Source organism: Rhinolophus sinicus, chromosome 8 (assembly GCF_057876585.1).
Source record: "Rhinolophus sinicus isolate RSI-liver-muscle chromosome 8, RSI-T2T, whole genome shotgun sequence".
NCBI classification, from domain to species: Eukaryota; Metazoa; Chordata; class Mammalia; order Chiroptera; family Rhinolophidae; genus Rhinolophus; species Rhinolophus sinicus.
The window spans coordinates 9,595,787-9,615,507 of record NC_142508.1 but is presented as its reverse complement, the minus strand read 5'-3'; the positions used below and the strand labels follow the sequence as shown (position 1 = coordinate 9,615,507).

General features: G+C 44.9%; 1 protein-coding gene across 2 annotated transcripts in view; it reads left to right on the top strand.

Annotated features, from left to right (window-relative positions):
- The window catches only part of TBXAS1 (thromboxane A synthase 1), a 133,238-nt gene that overhangs the window by 60,516 nt on the left and 53,001 nt on the right, over positions 1 to 19,721 (top strand). For both annotated transcript variants that reach the window (XM_019750183.3, XM_074315295.2), the window contains exon 5: positions 8,745 to 8,861. In XM_019750183.3, coding sequence (XP_019605742.2) covers positions 8,745 to 8,861 — 117 coding nt within the window. The remainder of the gene's footprint in view (positions 1 to 8,744; positions 8,862 to 19,721) is intronic.

The window sequence follows — 19,721 nt, the reverse complement described above, 5'->3', positions numbered from 1 at the left end:
GGTTCTAATTTCCTTCTTGCATTAATAATACACTGTCCTCAGGAGAAAGTTCACGCCTCCCCGGTGAGATTTAAGGGTCTCTGTGATTTAGATACATTTCATATGCTCCACCCTCACCCGTCACAGCTCCCCAACACAAGCTGTCACACCAGCCTCTCCATTCTTCCTGTAACCTGCTCTGGCAAGCCGTGCTCATGTGGATACTCCCACTAGATTTGGAGGCAGCGTAACAGCGGATCTTCCACTGACTGACAACGTAAGCTTGAGCAATCTACTTAACTTCTGGAAGCCTCTCATTCCTCCTTTGGAAAATGGGGAAATGATCTACCTTACTACTGGGCTGTTGTAGGCTAAATGAGATCACGCATGTAAACCCTGCCTTAGACGCAGGCAAGACAAGCACTCAACGTGCGTTAGCTGCTATTAACAAGGAGAACGTCCACCTCTTTTGCACCCATCAAACCCTAGCTATTCTTCAAGACTCTCCTCAAATTCCGCTTCCTCTATGAAGCCTCCTCTACCTGAATCCACATTTACTTTACCCCTTCTCTGAACTCTTATAACACTTACCATCAGCATTTCCCCGGAAAAACTAGGCATCACCTAAACCGAGAGTCAGTATATGCCGCCTCTTCTAGATCATTCATAAACATGGGGGAAAAACCCATTGAAAGTTAGATCTCTAGGAAACCCCAATGTTTACAATTTTCCATCTGGGAATGTATCCACTTATCTTTAGCTTTGTTTACAATCTTTCAATCAATTCCATATTGATGGTAAAACAACCCTTAGTGACTCAATTTTTAAAAAACTGTCTTTAGAGTGAGATTTTCTCACGGGTTTTTGAAAGTCAAATTAAATTGGGTTCTGTGGTTCCCTCTTATCCATATGCTTATTTATCTGCTCAAAGAACTCAAGGAGATTAGTGAGGCGTGATTTTTCCTTACCAGATACCATGCTGCCTTCCCTCTAATAAGCTATGTTTACTTAAGTGTTCAGAGATTCAGCTTTATTATACATTCATTCAGTAAACATTAAATGCTTATTCCATGCAAGCTTCTACCAAATGGTCCCTGGCGATACAGAAAATACCTCAGCATATTAGTTTGATACATTAAGTGAAAAGGAACTTAAAAACGCATGGTTTCATTTTCCCTCCTATGAGAGCCCACCTCTGCTCACAAATCCGGGATTGACGTACGGACGGACGTGGGCCCCGACAGCCAGGGGAGAGTGGCGGTGATGTGGGAAGCTGGGTTTAGCTCTGAAATGTGACGTGAGCTGTAAGCACTCATGAGGGATTGACAGAGCATACTGGCTGGAGGTGGGGTGACACTACAGGGACCTCCCCAACATACGCCATACTGAGCAAATACATGAATTCAAAAGTTGTTGAATGAAATCATTTTTTCAAACTCCAGAACACTGGGCTGAACAGAATGTGGGTCAGACCCAGGGTGGCAGTTCCTATAACATGCTTCCCCCTTCACTATTTTTGAGGCACTCAGTCCTGCGTAATGACTCTGCCCTATCTTGCCCACTTTCCAAATGGACTCCTCGGGCTTCCAGCAGTGCCCTCAGCACTTCCTGAAGTTGCTTTGTGGTGGTGCGACCACAGTTTACCGTTAAACCCAAATCAATCTTCTTAGCATTTATAGAACCTCAGTTGTCCCAACACTCTGAGACTTGCTTATTTTGATGGAGATATTTTTTAATTAGCTCCTCTTTGCTACTGGGTATTTAATGAGGCCACGTAGGCAGCTCTTTTTTTAAGATCTGTGGAAACGGGAGCCGGGTCCACATGACTCGGCAGAAATGGTCATAACCGGTATTAGAACTTCCGATTCCTGGCTTCTCGTCAGGGTCCGGAGTCGGGGAAGCTGTGGGAAGGGTGACAGGTGTGTGGCCCATGTTACGTTGGTCTATTTGAAAGGGGGTACAGGGGGGTAAGCGCCATCACTAAACCTGCTGCTGGGAGCTCTGAGTTCTAGTTCAAAACGATAGCATGTAGAGCGGGTGAGGCTGCAGGCAGGCCCGTCCCTGGGTCTGTGGAGTGGAGATGGAAGGTGGTGGCATTTGTGTGTGTGGAGGTACCAGCCCGCAGGTCCTCACAGGCAACGCAGGGTCACCTCTCCAGGCACAGGTCCAGCCATACACCTGACTCACAAGAGACACATCAAAAGCCACGTGATGGATCTGTGAGTGGTTTTATCCAGAACCATAAAAATCCAGGGGCCTGGCTGCCCCAGGTGCGGCCTCTCCACGGGCTGCTTCCGACCTCTCACCACATAAACGTTGGAATCACAGGACAAATTCCTGTGAAACCACAAAACGCTTGGCACTGGCAAAGATTACTAAAGTCCTGGAAGCCTTATTATGTCTGCATCTGTGGCCGCACCCCATTACAGAGAAATGTGGCGGCTCATTACAGAGCTCATCGGCAAGGAAAACCATTCAGAGCTCCAGGTGGATCAGGCCACCTGTGCTGGAGCTGCAGGGACCTGCCTGCCCACATCTACTGAGGAAAGAGGGGGCCTCGGCAGCCTTGCCATAAAATTGCCCTCCCATACCTACAACTGGAACCTCTCCGCTGACAGCTTCTGAAAACCTCGTCTAGAGTTTCCGATCTCCTGTCCTTTAAAAGTAACATTGAGTAAATTAAAACATTCAGGTTTTCCCATCTGAGCAGTGAGATTTATGTTGTGAGCATGGTTTCTGTGCGTGACTTAGGAAAAGCTCTCATCACCTCCGTCAAACCTCGAGTACTATTTTTAGCTTTGCGTTATCTTGAGAAGGGTCAGCTCATGTGATGATAGGGCCACAGCAGACATTCTTACGTAAAACCCAAACAGACTACAGACAACCAGAAACGCAGGTGTGCAACCTCATTTGCCCGACCCCATGATATTGTGAGACAGGTCTCTTTGTTTTATGTGAAACATTGTGCTACACACAGGAAACCCTGCAGCCGGCTCAGGAAGCCTGGCATCCTGGGGTGGGCTGCCCACTGGAAGTCCCACGTGACAGCAGGAGGGGAGGCCTGCCCCCTACAGGTGTCCTCTTTCACGTGCTTTCCCCATGTCTGGCCATGGCTGGTTCTGAAAAAAGCCAGATTCAGAGAGTTGCATTTGATCTGTGGAACATACTCAGTTTCATGTTTTCAACATGGCGGGTAAGGGTGAACTCTAACATCTTTCAAGGCACTGAGTGCCTGGTGAAGCTTTAGGAATGTCGGAATAGTGCTAAGGGGGACTGGTTTGAATGCTCAGATGTTTTGCCGATGCCTTGCAGAACATTTCTGAATTTCCAATCTTGTTGAAAATGATTTCGTATTTTTGTGTCTCACTAGACCCTTGGTTCAGCAGGGAAGGCATCTATACATTTTTTTAAAAAAGAAATAAGTAAAATCTTATTCTTATACCTTCTTTCCCTAACTCTTATGGTAGCAGAAGTAAAAATAAATGTATAAACCAGGAGATTAATATCTAGAATTTGGGGGAGAGAACAGTAAATAAGCCAATTCTGGTCTCTCAATGGTTGTCTTCCTGAACGTTCCACGGAAGTGAGTCCTGACCTTCTCTTTCCTTCTCTGCCCCAATCTTCTTTTAATGACACTATTTTCTTTCCCATTCCCTCCCCCCCACCTCTTCTAAGCCATAGCTCAGCGGTACAGTGAAAAGCACTTGGCTTAAATTTAAAGAAATGAAATCAGATTCCTGATTTGCCCTCATTCATTAGCTGTGTGACTTGAGCCAGTCCTTGACCTTCTCTGAGCCTGAATTTCCTCTTGTGTAAAATATGAGTGATCGACTAGTTAATCACCAGGTCTCTTTGGTTCTCAGTTCAGGTGGCAGGCATTGCCAATGGGTAACGATGTAGTCCCACCAGCGTCCCAGAGAGCCATTTTGAGCTTTGGATGCCTCTTAGGGTCCCTCTTAGGGACCATCAGGAGGATTTCTTCTACTGGCCGAGTATGACAGGAGCTATATCAGGTGTTACATCCCTCGTTAACACTGCTTATGGCAAAAAACTCTGCTGAGAGTTGTTGGAGATTTTCCTCAGAAGATTTAACCATCCCTCTCCCCAGTCAGAAAGGCCCACACTGTCCGGCATGCAGCTAATGGAAGTACAGTTCCACACCTGTGGTTTCCTCTTCCTTGGTGTTTAAAATGTTAGAAACTCTATCAGGCAGGGCCACCGGAGCCCATATCATGCCTCGGTCCAGATTATTAGAGTCTCCCCTTCCACCAGCTGATGCCGAGTTGGCAGACGGAGCCCAAGCTTGGTTTAGCCCCCATGTGCCTCCTGAGCCCGCCCCCTTGAGCTGTGGGCACTCCACACAACCTTACTTGGAAGCCATGCTCTCAGGCCAGTCACAGTGTGAAGCAGAAAGAGGGAAGCTTGTGTGATCTTATGACCATCTTCTACTGGCAAAGACTGAACGGACGAAAATCGTCCAGTGGGGACGGAACACTTTTGCTATTTCAAAGCTCCAGAATAAAGCCCTGGTTGAAACCTTTGTACAGTGGTAGTCAGGTGTTGAAAACAGCGTGTGTTCTCAGGTACAGAATTTGGGGTTATCCAAGTGGCAGAATTCGAGAGTTTTAGCCGATTATAATATAATGAGGGGCAGTGCAAGATGCTTCACACACTCAGGTGAGGAGAAAGACAGGTGGTTCCCTGCAAGCTTCCTCATTTGTACCAGGTTGTGTGACAATGAGACAGTTTGTAACAGTGGACCTGGCCTTTCTGTGATCAGAGCACACTTTCTGACATGAACAGTTTTGAGGCCTCCTTGACCAACTCAACGTTAAACAAGCTGGCGACACTCGCACCATGACAGCTCAAGTATAACAGTATCTCACTCTGTTTACCTGCAGCTCTGAGTGGCTGTCTAAAGAAAACTGATGACTGTCGTGCCAAAGCATCCCAGAGATCGCACAGATCTTGAGTCAATGTCCTGGCAGGTTCCAGGAGACAAGAAAACTTTTTTGGGCTATGGCTTCATATTCTATTATGTCTCTAATGCCTGTTTTCATAATAACTGGCACACTCAGCGATAGCAAAAATGCATTGCCTGCGTTTTGCAGCGCTCTGGGAGGCATTGGTGGCTTGTTGGTGGCTCTGTGAGGTCAGTTGAGAATCACTCGTCTGGCCCATGATAAACACCCAATTAATGGCTGCTCTGTTCATGTGAGCTCAGAATGCCAAGGTGTTGGTTTTCTTTAATAATTTTCTCTGCAGGACTGTGTAAGTATTCAAAGTTTAAAGTTTATGCTGAGCTGGTCTAATAAGAAGTTAGACTATTTTAAGAGATCTTAATTGCAAAGACAAACACATCTAACTGTCCAAGGGAAGCTTAGCAGGGGGGCCATGAGCCACTACTGAACCAGAGCTGCTTATCAGGATGGTGTCTCCTAATTACTGGTGAATTATCCCCAAATTAAAGAAAGGATGGGAAAAGCACTTTAACTATAAGATCAATAAATGTTGGTCATACACCACCACCCCCACCCCACTCTCCAAGTCCACTGTAAGCTCCTTGAGGGCAAGAATTCCATTCTTTGTTTTGATAGTTTCAGTGCTAGCATAGCACCTGGCACTTAGTACGTGCTCAATAAATGTTCACAACTTGATAACACTGCGATGGACAGGATTTTAGTTGAGGGAGAGGACGACTCCCGTGTTTGGGTTAGAACAGGTTTTTCAAGCTTTCTTTTTCTTTTCTTTTTTTTTTATTGTGGCCTACAGCAAGAAACACATTTCACATCATGGCACAGGATTCTCTCTCTCTCTCTCTCTCTCTCTCTCTCTCTCTCTCTCTCTCTCTCTCTCTCTCCCCTACCTTGAATAAAAATTTAACCATAAAATACCCTTACTTTGTAAAACATTGCTCTACATTTCTACTCTGTTTTACATTATGCATATTTTGCCACAAGTAAAAATGTGTGTGTGTGTAAGCAGATGGAAAAAATACCTGGAAGGGTCTTCTGGAGAGGAAGCCTCAGGGTTGGAAGAGTTCTTCAAGGTCATTTAGACCAAACACTCCTGGACACTCGAGCCTCCTGGGCAGAATTACCAAGAAGAGGGTACAGTCTCCAGTGGTGGGACTCATCGCTCAGGGCTGGTGTGGGGACAGAGCCAGGAGTGCAGTTTCCAGGCTCTCGCCGTCACACGGAAAGGTGCTCACTCAGGTAGTAAATGGCCATCAACTGTGATTGGATGGCCATCAGCTGTGGCTAGTTGGCCGTCAGCTGTAACCAGTGAGCCATTGGCCACTAATATAACTGCTGTGGCTACGCTAGCAAAAAATGGGGGCTAGCAAGAAGATGGTGGCTGAACTAGCAAGAGTGGGTTGCAGCTAGCAAGTGGGGTTGGGTGGTTGGCAGAAAAGTAGACTGCAGGTTGCAGATCGTGTGGCCCCTGCTTCCTGTGTCTCCAACCCAGCTGCCAGCGAGACAATAGTGGTGTGACTCCCCTATCTATGGCTCCTTGGATGTTCCTTTTTGGCCTCACCATATCCTGCGTTATGTGGGGAGCGGGAGCTAAGACCCCGCCTGACACCCTGCATGATAGCAGGTTATTTTATCTTTGGACAATTCTGACCCTGGACTATCAGGGAGTTCTCTTTTAGATGAGCTGGAACTTTCCCCATAGCTTTCCCTATCGAACCCAGTTTTATCCCTCAGGTCACAAAAACAACCTAAATACCCTCTTCCATGTAATATGCATTCAATAAATATTTTTTGAGCACATACTAAGGACCACTATCTGATCTCCCAAGTTTTTTCTTTCCAGCCAAACATCCCAACATCTGACAACTATTTTCGATGGTAGTTCATATCCCCTCACCATCCGACTACTCTTCTGAAACGACTGATTTACTGCTTTCCCTCTTACAGTATGACATCTAGAAATGAAAACATTACTCTAACCGATGCTCCCAAAAGTTTTCCATCAAAACAAAACAAACAAAAACAAAACCACGGAGAATTCCAATGGAAGCTGTAGGCTGAGGGGAGAGCGTTGTCATGGCAGGTTGGTAAGGGAAAGCTCTGAGGGCTACGCTGACATAGCGCATGGAGGGCTAGATTTGTCCCCCCAGGGGCAAAATACAAAATATCTTGGCTCCCATCCTTAGGCCTGAAGGATACATACAAAATCCAATCAATCTTGGGCTCTTTAATTTATTGTGTTTCATCAGAACCCCGTAAACTGCCACCTAGCTTTCTTTCTTTGCAGCGAAATGCTTTATTACATGTGGCATTACACAGAACCGGGTGTTTCCCAATATATAAATATACGTAAGGTATGATTTTTCTCCTTTGGCTCTGGAACCTAAACACATGGGTTAGGTTCCCAAAACTCCATAAACCCACCATCCTGTATGGTGACCACGGCACTCCTAAAGAATTTCATTCTAAATATAGAGAGGTATTCCTCGGCAGAAAACTATCCCAGCAACTCGGTTCTAATATATAATTAAATCCTCCCCAGATACTTTGCAGTTATGTTTCATAGCTTATTTTGAGTGTTCATATTTTATCAGAAAATTATAATTTTCCTCCAAATAGGAGTTTTTACAAGGCTTTTGAATTATGATCGCTGGCTTCATGTTTCAACTATAATTAATACAGTGAAAAGAAATAGTGAAACCATATATCACACGTGGTTCTGAAGAGTGCTCGGTCCTCCACTCCCCCCACCCCCTCACACCCTGCAGCCCCAGAGCTAGGCGATGCTCTGACTAATCATGGGGGGCCCAGTTTTGACCACTTGGTGGGAGTAGCTGGTTTTAAACAGGTCAGGGAAGAAGCAATAAAGAGGCCTCATCCTTGGCATGCTTCCAGACTCAGCACGAATCTCTCCTCCTCCAAGAAGCCTTTCTGACCGTTTAGTCCCCTATCATTTTCTCACCTCACCCTATTTTCTCCCTTCATAACCCTCCCTTTCTCACGAACAGTAATGATATCTGTTTGCTAGTTTATGAGCTTACTGTCTGCTTCCCCATTAGACTATCAACTCCTGGAGGATCAAAGCAATCTCTTCATTATTCAACACTGTAGGCCAACTCCTTGCATATTAGATATGCAACAAATGTTTGCTGAATGAATGAATGAATGAATGAATGAATGGAAGAACCCAAAACATCGTGGCGGGAGTTCTCTTGGAAGCAGCCCTGTTGGGACACGCTTCTGAGGAACTCTCCTTTTTCTCCTCCCCTGTCCCCCCTCAGTCCCCACTTTACCCCCACCCACCCACACACACACTCACACACATACACACATCAAGGACTGAGACACATGAGTCTGTCAACTCCCAGCCCAAATGGACCAATCCAGCCTCACAAAACCCCTTGCCACAAAGCTCAGATCTGAAACTCCATCCCAGGAAAGACTAGCCCATCCTAAGAAGCCTGCTGTTTGGTCCTCAGGGAGCCCCACCTCCACACGGGGCTGCAGAACACACAGAACTGCTGAGTTTATTTATACCGTGACGACCACGCGGTCACAGGGCGAAGCTGGGCCAGCAGAGCTTTTCCATGTGCTCCCCAGCCCTCCGCCGTGAGTTTTTAGATCCTTATCCCTGACTCTTGGAGTCTCCCTCTGTATCCTTGCAAGAGAAATCTCCTCATTTGTTGGTCCCTGGTGGACTTTAACTAGAGTGTTTATCATGGATCTCTATTGCCACTGAGGTGGCTATGGCTCTCATGTCCTAACCCTCTGCTTGTTGCTTTCCATCAGGCATCGGGTTTGGAATCCAAACCGGTATTGGACAGCGTCCTGTTTTTACGGGACAAAAGATGGGAAGAGGTCAGAAGTGTCCTAACTTCTGCTTTCAGTCCTGAAAAGCTGAATGAGGTAAGACAGAAAATGGACGCTTTCTTTCTTCTCTGCAATATGTGATGGAGAGCGGGTTTACAGTGCGTTACTCGTCCAGGTGGCATAACACAATGCCTTGCCCGCTGGGGCTTTCAGACTTCCCTGTTCTGCAGAAAACACAGGAGACTGTATTGGAGTGTCTTCCGTCTCTCCATTCTCCCACATCCCCAGTGCCACGAATCAATGAGTCAACAAGCACTTATGGAACTCCCGCTACGTCCTGAGACGCTCTCCCCGGCACTTTGGGGGCACCCAGGACAAAACTGGAGCAGCGCTCCTCATATTTTCATGTATAATGGGTCACCGGCCCCTGTGAAAGTGCCAATTCTGAGTCAGAAGGTCCGGGGTGGGGCCTGAGAGTCTGCATTCTAACAACCTCGCAGGAAACGAGGACGCTTCTAGACAGTGAAGCAGCGCTTACATAGCAAAGAACCAGAGAACAGCGTGAAACAAAGGTGAGCAGTGAGTCGAGTCTGAAGTAGGGATGAGATGGCCATGGATTATTGGGGAGGAGTAAGAATGTCCCTGGAAGAACTCCAGGTGTGCAGGATGCCCTGGTTACCTTTCCCGACTGAGTGACAGGTATGATCAACATGCTGCCAGCCCCTCGAGGCACCGGCTCCCTCCTTCCCCACCCAGGGGCCTGTCCTTCTCTACCAGCTGTTTGTCCTTTCTCCCGGCCAAGTTCTCTCACTCCTGATCCTCACTGAGGGCCCTACCATTGCTGGTCTGGCTTTGGTTTCTGTTCAAATTCTGCAACAACTCAGGATGAGCACTTGAGCCCTCCTCACGGAAAGCAGCTAAGCGACTGCCTCAGTTTGAGTCCCAGGTTCATGGGCAAGTGACCTTCCAGAGCCACGCACCGCATCCAGCTGTTCCAAATGTCTGCACTGGGAGTGGCCTGTCTTTGCCTCAATGCATGACAGCTACTCTTAGCTTACCCTCAAGATGCTCACGCATGCAGTCCTGTTTAATTCCTATACATCTTCTGAAGACCCCCAGAAGACCGGGTCCCATACCTCCTAATGAACCCTATCCAGTTACACTCACTTAGAAACCAGGGATCCTGCCAACCTTCAATGAGGCTCTGATTGGCATTTCCACAGCAGCCTTTGGTAGTTGCGGGTAGAGGGCAAGCTCAGTTTATGGCACCAGCAAACCTTCTCACCGTTTTGTGTGTCAGCCGCCATGCTAAGGGCTTCCTGTTTGTATTAACACACTTAGTCTTCACCACGTCCCTGTGAGGTAAACACTATTAGCTCACCCTCATTTTACAGGTGAGGAAACGGAGACACAGAGATTAACTAACATGTCCCATGTCACCCAGCTAGTAAGTGGCAGAGCCAAGATTTAGGATCCAACTCTAGAGTACGCTTAACCTCTCCATGTGACTGATTCTCTTACCTACATGTGGTTTGCAAACGCATTCTGAAGCCCCCTAGGACTTGTCCCAACGATTGTCTGGGGGATAGGGGAATGGAAGGGGGGCAAATGTGGCCCCTGTGGAAACCCAGGAGAGTCAGAAGCAATACTCTTCTGTTTTCTGCCTAAATTTGGAACCAACTGAGGTGGGGAAACATGTTTCAGACAGAGGGAACACAAATTTCTCCTTTCTTACCGGTAAAGCTGTTTGAGAAATAGAGCTCAGCCATCTGGTTCTGCGAGCTTGCTAATAATGCTTCAGCATGTGAAGGTTGCAGCCTCCCCTGAAAGAAGGGCAGCAGAGAGTACACACCCAAAATCCCATTAGGGCTGGCCTGCACATGCCCAGTGCCTTCTTCCCAGGCCCCCAATAATATAAGGAAGGGTGTGGAGAGCAGAAGACAGGCTGGAAGATTCTGTCACTCAGATGCAGCCCCCTCCCTCAGCCGCAGGTACAGAATGGAATCACCTGGGGAGCTTTGAAAACCATTGCTCTCTGCATCCCACATCTACAAGTCCCGATTAAATTGGTTTGGTTTGGAGTGCAGCCTGGGTTTGAAGGTTTTCACAGCTCCCCAGGTGGTTCTATGTAAACCCTGAGCTGGGAACTACACTAGTTCCCTGTAAGGAAACACGAAGAGGGAAACGTCCTGCTTCAGCTGCAGCAATGAACCCTGCTCCACCTTTAACCATGTTAGATACATACTGCGGTTTCATGTAACACTTGGTCTGAAGGAAAGGCCTGCTTCTTTCAAAAGTTGTAAAGCATTGTTCTGACCACCTGGACAAGTGTAAAGGAGGACACCTTTATTACCACCAGTCACTGAAATGTTGAGTTAACCACAAGAAGGGGAAGGGAGAAGAAGTAGGTAAACCAACGGTTGACATCCCTATTTCAAATATGGTGTCTCCTCTCTTTATTCATGAGTAAACAACGGCGTGACAGCATTACAGATGCAGAAAGGATCTCGTCATTTGTTAAAAAGGAATTGGTGACGTGTATCTTATTGGGGAAACAAGTAAGAATGGAAAAAAAAGTTTTCTTGGCAGTCTTGAGCTATGCTTCTTTGGGGGAAAACATGAATCTTATTAGGGTCTAGATTTCTTTAGCACCTTACAGGGTGCTACATTCCAATAACTGATACAATATCACTTCCCAAACAAATCCAGAGCTCTTGGGATCCAAAGCATTTTCTCCTTCTGATTCAGAAATTGAATTCTTAGTGCCTGAATTAGTTGCAGAAAACAGATGAATGCATTTACTTCCTCGAAGTGGTTCCCGGCACTAGGGAAAGGGGGTGGTCATAGATGAAAAGGAGGGGGGAGGGGAAGAGGGAGGGCGAAAGATTTCATAGATACAGATTCCCTGGGTTTTGCTTCAGTTCTAGCCCATTGTTTAACATACACTGCCAATAAACTCAAAACTCCATTGAAAACCATCTTTGTACTCAATATAGTTCAATTTAGGTTCTTGGGTTTCCATTTGAAAGGATACCATTCCAGGGATGGGGGAACCACCTTTCTCCCTCCCTCTGGAGAGTTTAGACCTGGTGAGGTTAGGGTTCCTGAGAGACATCTAAATAGATATATCATGGAGAAGTTGACTGCAGTTCTGGAGCTCAGGACAGAAGGGTAGGAAAGATGGTCATCAAACAAATACATGGGTGAGGTCACCCTGGGAGTGGGTATAGCATGAGAAGAGGGTGCTGAGGAGAAGTGGGGGGCCATATTGAAGTGGGGGGCAGAGGAGAAACCTACAAAGAAGACTCAGGAAGAACAGCCTGAAATAGAAATCCATGAGAATGGGGAAGGGGAAAGTATTTCAAAGAAGGAAGGAGGTGTTAAATGCTGCTTAAATAGAAAGAAACATGAGGACTGAAAAGCATGTGACAAAGATAATATTTTTCAAACGTTAAATCAATGTATGCGTTTTGTGCTCCATAACTCATGTCCCCTGTGATTTTCTCTCCCCCACTGAAACAATGGTGCTCACTGCTTTAGAAGGAGGCAGTGGGTGCCGTCTAGAACAAGGAAATCATTGCTTACTTTGGAACTGCACTTGAGGCTTTCTTGACCCACACGGAGACAATGGTCTTGGAAGCCAAGCTTTGGTAGGAGAGAAAAGAGGTTTCCTAATTCCAAAAGTAGCTCCCCTTTGCATATGAAGAGCAAGGTTTGGGGCTCTGAGCACCAGACTCCACACACCAAGGTGTAGACAGGATGGAGGATATGAGAAGAGAGTGGTTTCTGTCCATGGAAGATGGGGAAAGGGGAGGAAGAGGGGAGAGCCGGCTGCCAGACATTAATTCCCTGACTGCCTCCTTCCCCACCCCTCTGGTTTCTGGATGCTTCTCGGACTTTTTTAACCTCTCATTGGCCTTGGCTCTTTAGGTCACTTGTTCTCAAACCAAGGGCTTGTGACCAAGGGCTGCACCAGAATCACCTAGGACCCTTGTTAAAAAGACATAATTCCAACCACCCCTGGACCTGCAGACTGAGAATTCTTAAGGGTGACTGCACCTCTGTGTGTTGCAATTTCCCCGGCATGGTTCTGATAAGAGCCAGCCCGGGAAGCACTGGTGTTGTGTCATCTTGGTCCCTTGTCCTCAACCATCGCAGACCTGGGGCTTCTCCAGGCTCATGGGAGCTGGGCCTCAGAACCCCCACCTCCTTCCCTGCTTTATTTTTCCCTGATAAAGCACTATCATCAGCTGAATTCCATTTACTTTACCTCTTTTTTTCTTTATTGCTAACCGCACAGCACTAGGCATATAAGGGGCACTCACTAACGATTTGCTCAGTGACTGAAAGGATGGACGGCAAACAATCAAAGAAGCAGGAAGCTTTCCACAGAAGGATATACGTGAAGACTAAGAGAAAAGGCAAATAATTTCATCAAGGTCAAATTAAATAAGAGAATGCGACCAATCGTTGGCTTTTTCTTGAGAGAGTCACCAGTACCTACAAAGGGAAATAGGAAAAGCAGGTCACAAAGACACTAAGAGGAGAACGAGACACACAGAGGCCAGGGGTGCAGGAGGCAGAGAAGGGAGAGGCTCAGAGAAACAATAGGATCCAGCACTCCACTCTTTTCCTGAGTCAGTTTCCCCAGAAATAGCTTTGAAATATTAACGTCTTCGCTCTTTCCTGAATTTGTATCTACCTTCTGGATTTTTATTATCAAACTTCAGGGTTTATTCTTGAAATCAAGGTTTGCTTTCCCTTGCAAGTCTGACGCTTTTTCCTGTGGCAACATGGCAGCTTACGTCCTTCACCACCTGTGTCTGTCATGAATATTCAAAAGGCACCATCTTTTTGTGTGTGTGGATAGTAGGCTGTCTCGGTCAACAATGTTTGAAAGTTACTTTCAAATCAGCATTGTACCATGAATGCATATTGTAATGTAAAACAAAATTGGTTTTTGGCTTACATCATACCAGGGATAAGATAGAGAGATAGGGAACCAGTGAAAATTGGATTGATGCGTGCCTGATTTTGGAAGAAGAGAGCATCAAAATCATAGCCCAGTGACAGATAAGTTATTGAGATTTATATTAAAGGATGGCTGGACAGTGCTGGGAAAACAACAGATTGTTTTATTAGGGAAAGTTATGCCTGATTAACCTGCCAGAGATTAATCTCTAAAGGATTAATTTTTTTTAAAGGGCAACCAGTAAATTTACTGAGATTTTTAGAGTCTTTCGCTGGATTTTTTACCAAAGACTATTAATGAGTAAACCCGGGATTGTGTGAAACTTTATTATGGGTCAGGAAGTAAATAGATTTAACTTGAGAAAACAAAACTGGGGCTAAATTAATTTCTTCTCTGAGGGAAATATGTAAGTAATGGGATTCCCTGGGGACCCCCGTTAGCACTCACTTTATTTTTAAATTTTATAATTCATCTGAAAAAGGGAGGACATCAGAAAATCTACACATTTGTATATTCCTCTAAGCTCCTCTGAGCTGAAAAACATTAAATCAATTGGAATAAGTTGCTAAGACTGTTCTAAGATGATATACCTCAGCACTGAAGCGGCAGTGAAACTTCAGCAAGAATACAACAATACATTGAGGAGAAAAGCATCTAAACTGTACTTACAGGGCGACAAACTTCAAGCTACGAATTACCACCAAAGAAAAGGATTTGAAGTCACTGAGGACTGAAAAGGCCCATGGTCATACAATTCGGTAAAATATTGCAAACCATCTTCTTAGAAATGCACTATGTACTTTAGCACGGTCAAGGCTTAGGAGAGACCTGCAGGGAAGAAATTTGTTTCACTTTGTTTGTTCGGGGCTCAAATAAATTTGCAGTAGATAAAACGTGGGTAGTTAACATTGTAGTCAGCTATCGGGCACTATGCCTTTAGAGATAGATTTCGTGGGGAACTCCATTTTCAAGTGCCTCTTGAGCAGAGACCAAGCTCCACATTGGATGGAGCATGAATCCAACCCAATATGGTGGCTCGTATCATCTCAATCCTCAAAGCCCAATAGAAGTGATGGACATTTCCCCATTCACCCAGATATCTAAGCTGGTGGTGACCCACTGAGCAAATATAAGAGAACTGGCAGTTTCATACCTGAGAACCTAAGGCTATGTGTGCATGTCACTCAAGAGTAAATGAGCCAATTATATCTCTGTGCTCGGGGACTCAGATAAAGAAAAGTCAGACCAACAAGGAAGGCTGGTATCTCTCACAGTCACTGAAAATCCAGCTCGATGCCTAATGTTTCACTTTCATCCAGATGTTTCCTGTCAGGAAGGCACAGTCAATAATGTATGAATCTTAAAGGCGGAGGCAGATGTGGTTATTATTCCCTCTAGACCTTTCTTGCCTTGGAGAAGACATATTACTTGCGAATGACTACAATTTTTAAAAATTTAAGTTGATGTAGCCAGCTTATGAGTAAATGCATAGCGACAACCATTTCAGTGCAAAAGTCTTTGCAGAATTACAGTCATCATCTCAGTCTGGCCTCTCCATTTGCACTGTAAACTCCGAGCTAATCACGCACAAGGGCGTCTAAAACAGAACCCAGTCTTCCAACGATGTTAGAACAAACAGCTCTCTCTTGGCTGTATCAGCCTCCAGCAGTCTATTTTTAATATTGCTTTTATTTCCTAATCCTTCCAAACAATAAAAATGAAAGTCATTATAACCAAGTGTAGCTGTGATGATAAATACTTCGGAGTCCAAAAATACATAGTCCCTCCCTGACCAGTTGCCCATTTTCCAGTAGGTCTGGGTATTTATCTAGCAGCAAGAGACCATTATCCTGCGACACAGTTGTATTCTACTGACACCTAATCTCCTAATTAAAATCAGTATAATGATGGACTGTTTAAATTCTGGTTGAAATGTTTCTTGTCCATTTGCATTTAAAAGAAAACACACGCCTCATCATGGGTACCCCATCCTGGGTTATAATTTGGCTCTCCTTTGCCAGAATCGTGTCACTCTGACTTGCCGCTGGTTAAATCTAAAAGAGCATCTCAATGTGTCTCCCAGCTTGGCTGTTGCCTGGCAACCCCAGCAGCCACCTCCTCATTGGGGTGAGTTCTAATTGGTCACACCTCTTGACAACAAGAGCCACTGACTTATTAGAAATGATACTTGATATTCACCTAGATGGCTAGAGCTGATACATATCAACAGGAAATTTTGCATAAAAATAAGTCATGGATGTTTTTAATATCTGGGCGGCAGAAGGAGGTTATAAGTTTCCTTAACTGGTGTTAATTTTACATTTGTTAGTCGCCAGTATAGAGCATTTTCAGGTATTAATTTTCCTAGTTTTTAAACCAACAATGCGGTTAAAAGTAATTTCCCATCCCTATTAGCTGACCTTTATTAAGAAAACTGCCCTCTGACATCAGTTCCAAAACAACATTGCCCACGGGACTAAGAGTGCCAAAATAGAACAAAACATAAAATTCATAAAATTCAACCAATATTTATTAGTTCCTGTCTTTGACGGGTTTCTAATGCAGAAGGCTAACAAGGTACATATATTCCTATATTATTACCAAGTAGTGGAAAATGGTGACAGCTCACATCCTCTTTCAAGCATCCAAAAGCACTTGGCGGGGGGTGGGGGGTGGGTGAGCAACATTGGAACAAGCAGCCCTGAAGATTTTGCTGAGTTTTGACAGAGGGTGAAGGTACGTTGCAGGTGGAATGAGCTGAAGGAACAAAGGCATCTGGACAAAAGGTACAGGGTGTTTTCAGGGAAGAGAGGACTACAAATTGGCTGGAACACAGAGTACATGCAAGGGCTTCGTGAGAGAAAACTGGAAAAGTGAAGTGAGGCACGCAGAGCTCGCAGTTCTGTGCCAGGGGGAGAGCTTGGTGCGAACTCCACTGGAGAGCAAGGAGCTATTAAATACTTGGAAGTGGGGGAGTGAGGAAAAGGGGTTCTGTTTCAGCCACTTAGCCTCCAAGATGCCAGATGCCCCTGCTCAGGAAATGTGTCTACCCCAGCACTCAGGCTGTCTCTGTTCTCCAAACTTCCAGAGGACCCAAAGGCTTCATGGTGTTTGTTTGTTTGTTTGTTTGTTTGTTTATTTTTCAAGTTCATAGCATCAGAACTGCATTGAATGAAATTATAACCTGAAAGTTAATTAACTGAGGAGCAATGAGAATGTGCATCCTTAATTTTGGAGGGAAAAAGCAATAAGCCAGGAGTCAGAGGATCTGTTGTTCCAATTCTCACTTTTACTAAATTATTTGATCACAAAAATAATCAGATCTGTCTTTTGGGTCTATCTGTAATTCTGAAGTCAATGCATCAGAGAGATGCAAAAAGGCTTTCTTATGGACGGCATGTGTTGGAGCAAGTAGACGGACCCACTGATCTGACCCTTTAATGCCCCAAATCAGGAAGTTACCTGCTCTTTCCACAGTCCCCAAGCAACTGTCTCAACTGGGTGCTGAGTGAACTCCTTGGAACCCCAGAAAGTCCACGCAAAGGGACTTTATAGTTCATTACAATTAGCCCCTCATTTGCAGGTGAGGACCCAAGTTTAGAGAGATTCAAATAAATTGCCCAGAACAAGAGGTAGAACCGCCAAGGATCTCAGGTCCTTCATTCAGGGCCAGATCCCAGCAAACTGCACTGCATTCATACTAAGATAGAGCACCTCAGTGCTGATGTTTTTCAGATACCTTCAATGTCAAGGCCTTCAGGAAATATTCAGTCCATCAGCCATCCCATAGATATTTCTAGAGAATCCACTGAGTATGTTGCACTGTGCTTATTCCTGATAGAACAAATACAAAGAACTTCAAAAAATATGTGACAACACACAAGAGGCTACAAGACAGTGACACTGAGAGTGATTATTTTTCTATTGCTGTGGAACAAATTACCCCAAAACTTAGCAGATTACAACAACAAACCTTTGTTAGCTCCCACTTTCTGTGGGTCAGGAATCTGGGCCTGGCTTAGCTGGGTGCCTCTGTCTTAGGGGTCTCTGCGAAGCAGTCAAGCTGCCAGCCTGCTGTGGTCTCACCAGAAGGCTCAACTGGGGAAGATGGGCCTCTACACTTACTCACATGGTTCTTGGCAGGATTCAGGTCTTAATGGGCTTTGGACAATAGGATAAGAAGCTTGTTCTGTGTCTTTCAGTCAATGGGGATTTCCAGAGGGTTTCAGCAAAACATTGCTCAGATAACAAGTATTTTTAGAAGGCCAGTCTGGTGACTGTGTACAGGATGGGTTGAAAAGTGAAAAGACAGGAGGTAAGGAGGCTCTTTCCAAAATAAAAAATAAAAAAATTTAGTACTACTATGTGCCAGGCACTGTACAAGGTACTAACACTACAAAGATGCTTAAGATACAGTCATTGCTCTCAAGAAGGAGGGTGACAGCCATATTCCAGGTGACAAGTGGCAAAGCCTGAATTAGAGTGGTCACTGGGGAAATAAAGATGAAAAGACAGATGCGAGAAAGGAAGTAATGACAACATGGTAAAGTAAGAACAGGTGGATCCAATGGGGTGTTATCTGTGAGGAATAAGAGAAGAGGGAAGGATGCCAGGCTCCAAGGCAGTCTGGAAGCATAGGCGTCCTACAGAGGACAACTACCATGCTTAGAACGCTCACTGACTTCCAGGGCCTTTTACATATTTTATTTCTAATCTTTGTCACGACTCTTCAAGGGGGCTATTGTTGTTCCCATTTTTCAGATGAAGAAATAGATTCAGTGAGGTTAGGTGGCACAATCAAAAAGTGCCAATCTGAGGAAACCTAATAACTGGCCGTGGATTCAAGTGTTTGCTCTCCCCAAGGTCAAGTGTATTTAACAAGGTCAGAGTCTTAGCCTTGAGGAAGAAAACTCCAGTGATGAAATTCTGGGGATCACCTAAAAGTAGAGAAGAAAGTCTTTGAGTGGGAGACTTTCTTAGCCCTTCTGCATCGTTACCCCATAAGTTGTCTCTTTTGCCCACTCATAAAGCCCTCTCCACCTTCTCAGATTAATTCCATTGCCCTCTGTGTCTACACCTTGACTCAGAATTCCTCAGAGAATAGTCAGTAAAGATTGCTTTTTTTTTTTTTTTTAAATTGTGTGCACTTTAATTATAGAGTAAAGTCCAGGGGAGTGCAGACTTCCACCCTTGGGGAATTTCCTTCCCAGGCTGAGGATGGTGCTTTATTTACCTTGATAGTTACTGCTAGTTATGAAACAGCTGTACACTCAGCCTGATCTATAATGACACCAATTTGAGAGGTGACAGAAGCAAAACGGGAAATTTTCTCCGCAGGCTGGGCTGCTGGACTGTGACCCCCCCCAGAAAAAAATTCCTTAAAAGCCTAAACTATCAGTCCACCTTTGTGCCAGGCACTGTACAAGGTACTAATACTACAAAGATGCTTAAGATATGGTCATTGTTCTCAAGAAGCAGGGTGACAGCCATATTCCAGTTGACAAGTTGCAATGATATCTGATTATAAGGGTAACATATGCGCATTATGAAAAAAGTGAAGGAAAAACACCTAGAAATCACTCATTACGCTACGAAGATGAACTGTAACATCCAAATGAGAGTCCTTCATTAAGATTTGCATGATGGTCTTCATCTGCGCATGTGAGTTTGCTGTACAAGCCACCTATGCCTGCTTGTCTGCAAATCTAGAGGAATAACTGCAGGGTTTGTGGATTGTATAAAGATGATTGCAAGCCCATCAAAGAGAGCTTTTGTTTGTATGCAACTCGTGTAAGAGTAAATATTCCATAACTGCTTGTGTATAATGCAAGGAAGAAAACCTGAAAGGATGGCTATTGGCCAACGTACAAATCATGCTCTACTGTCTTATAATATTTTCCCTGCACTGCTTTTTAAAACATTTTTGATATTCCATGCCCCATCTCATATCACATTAACCCAAATAAAAATGTCATTATCCATTC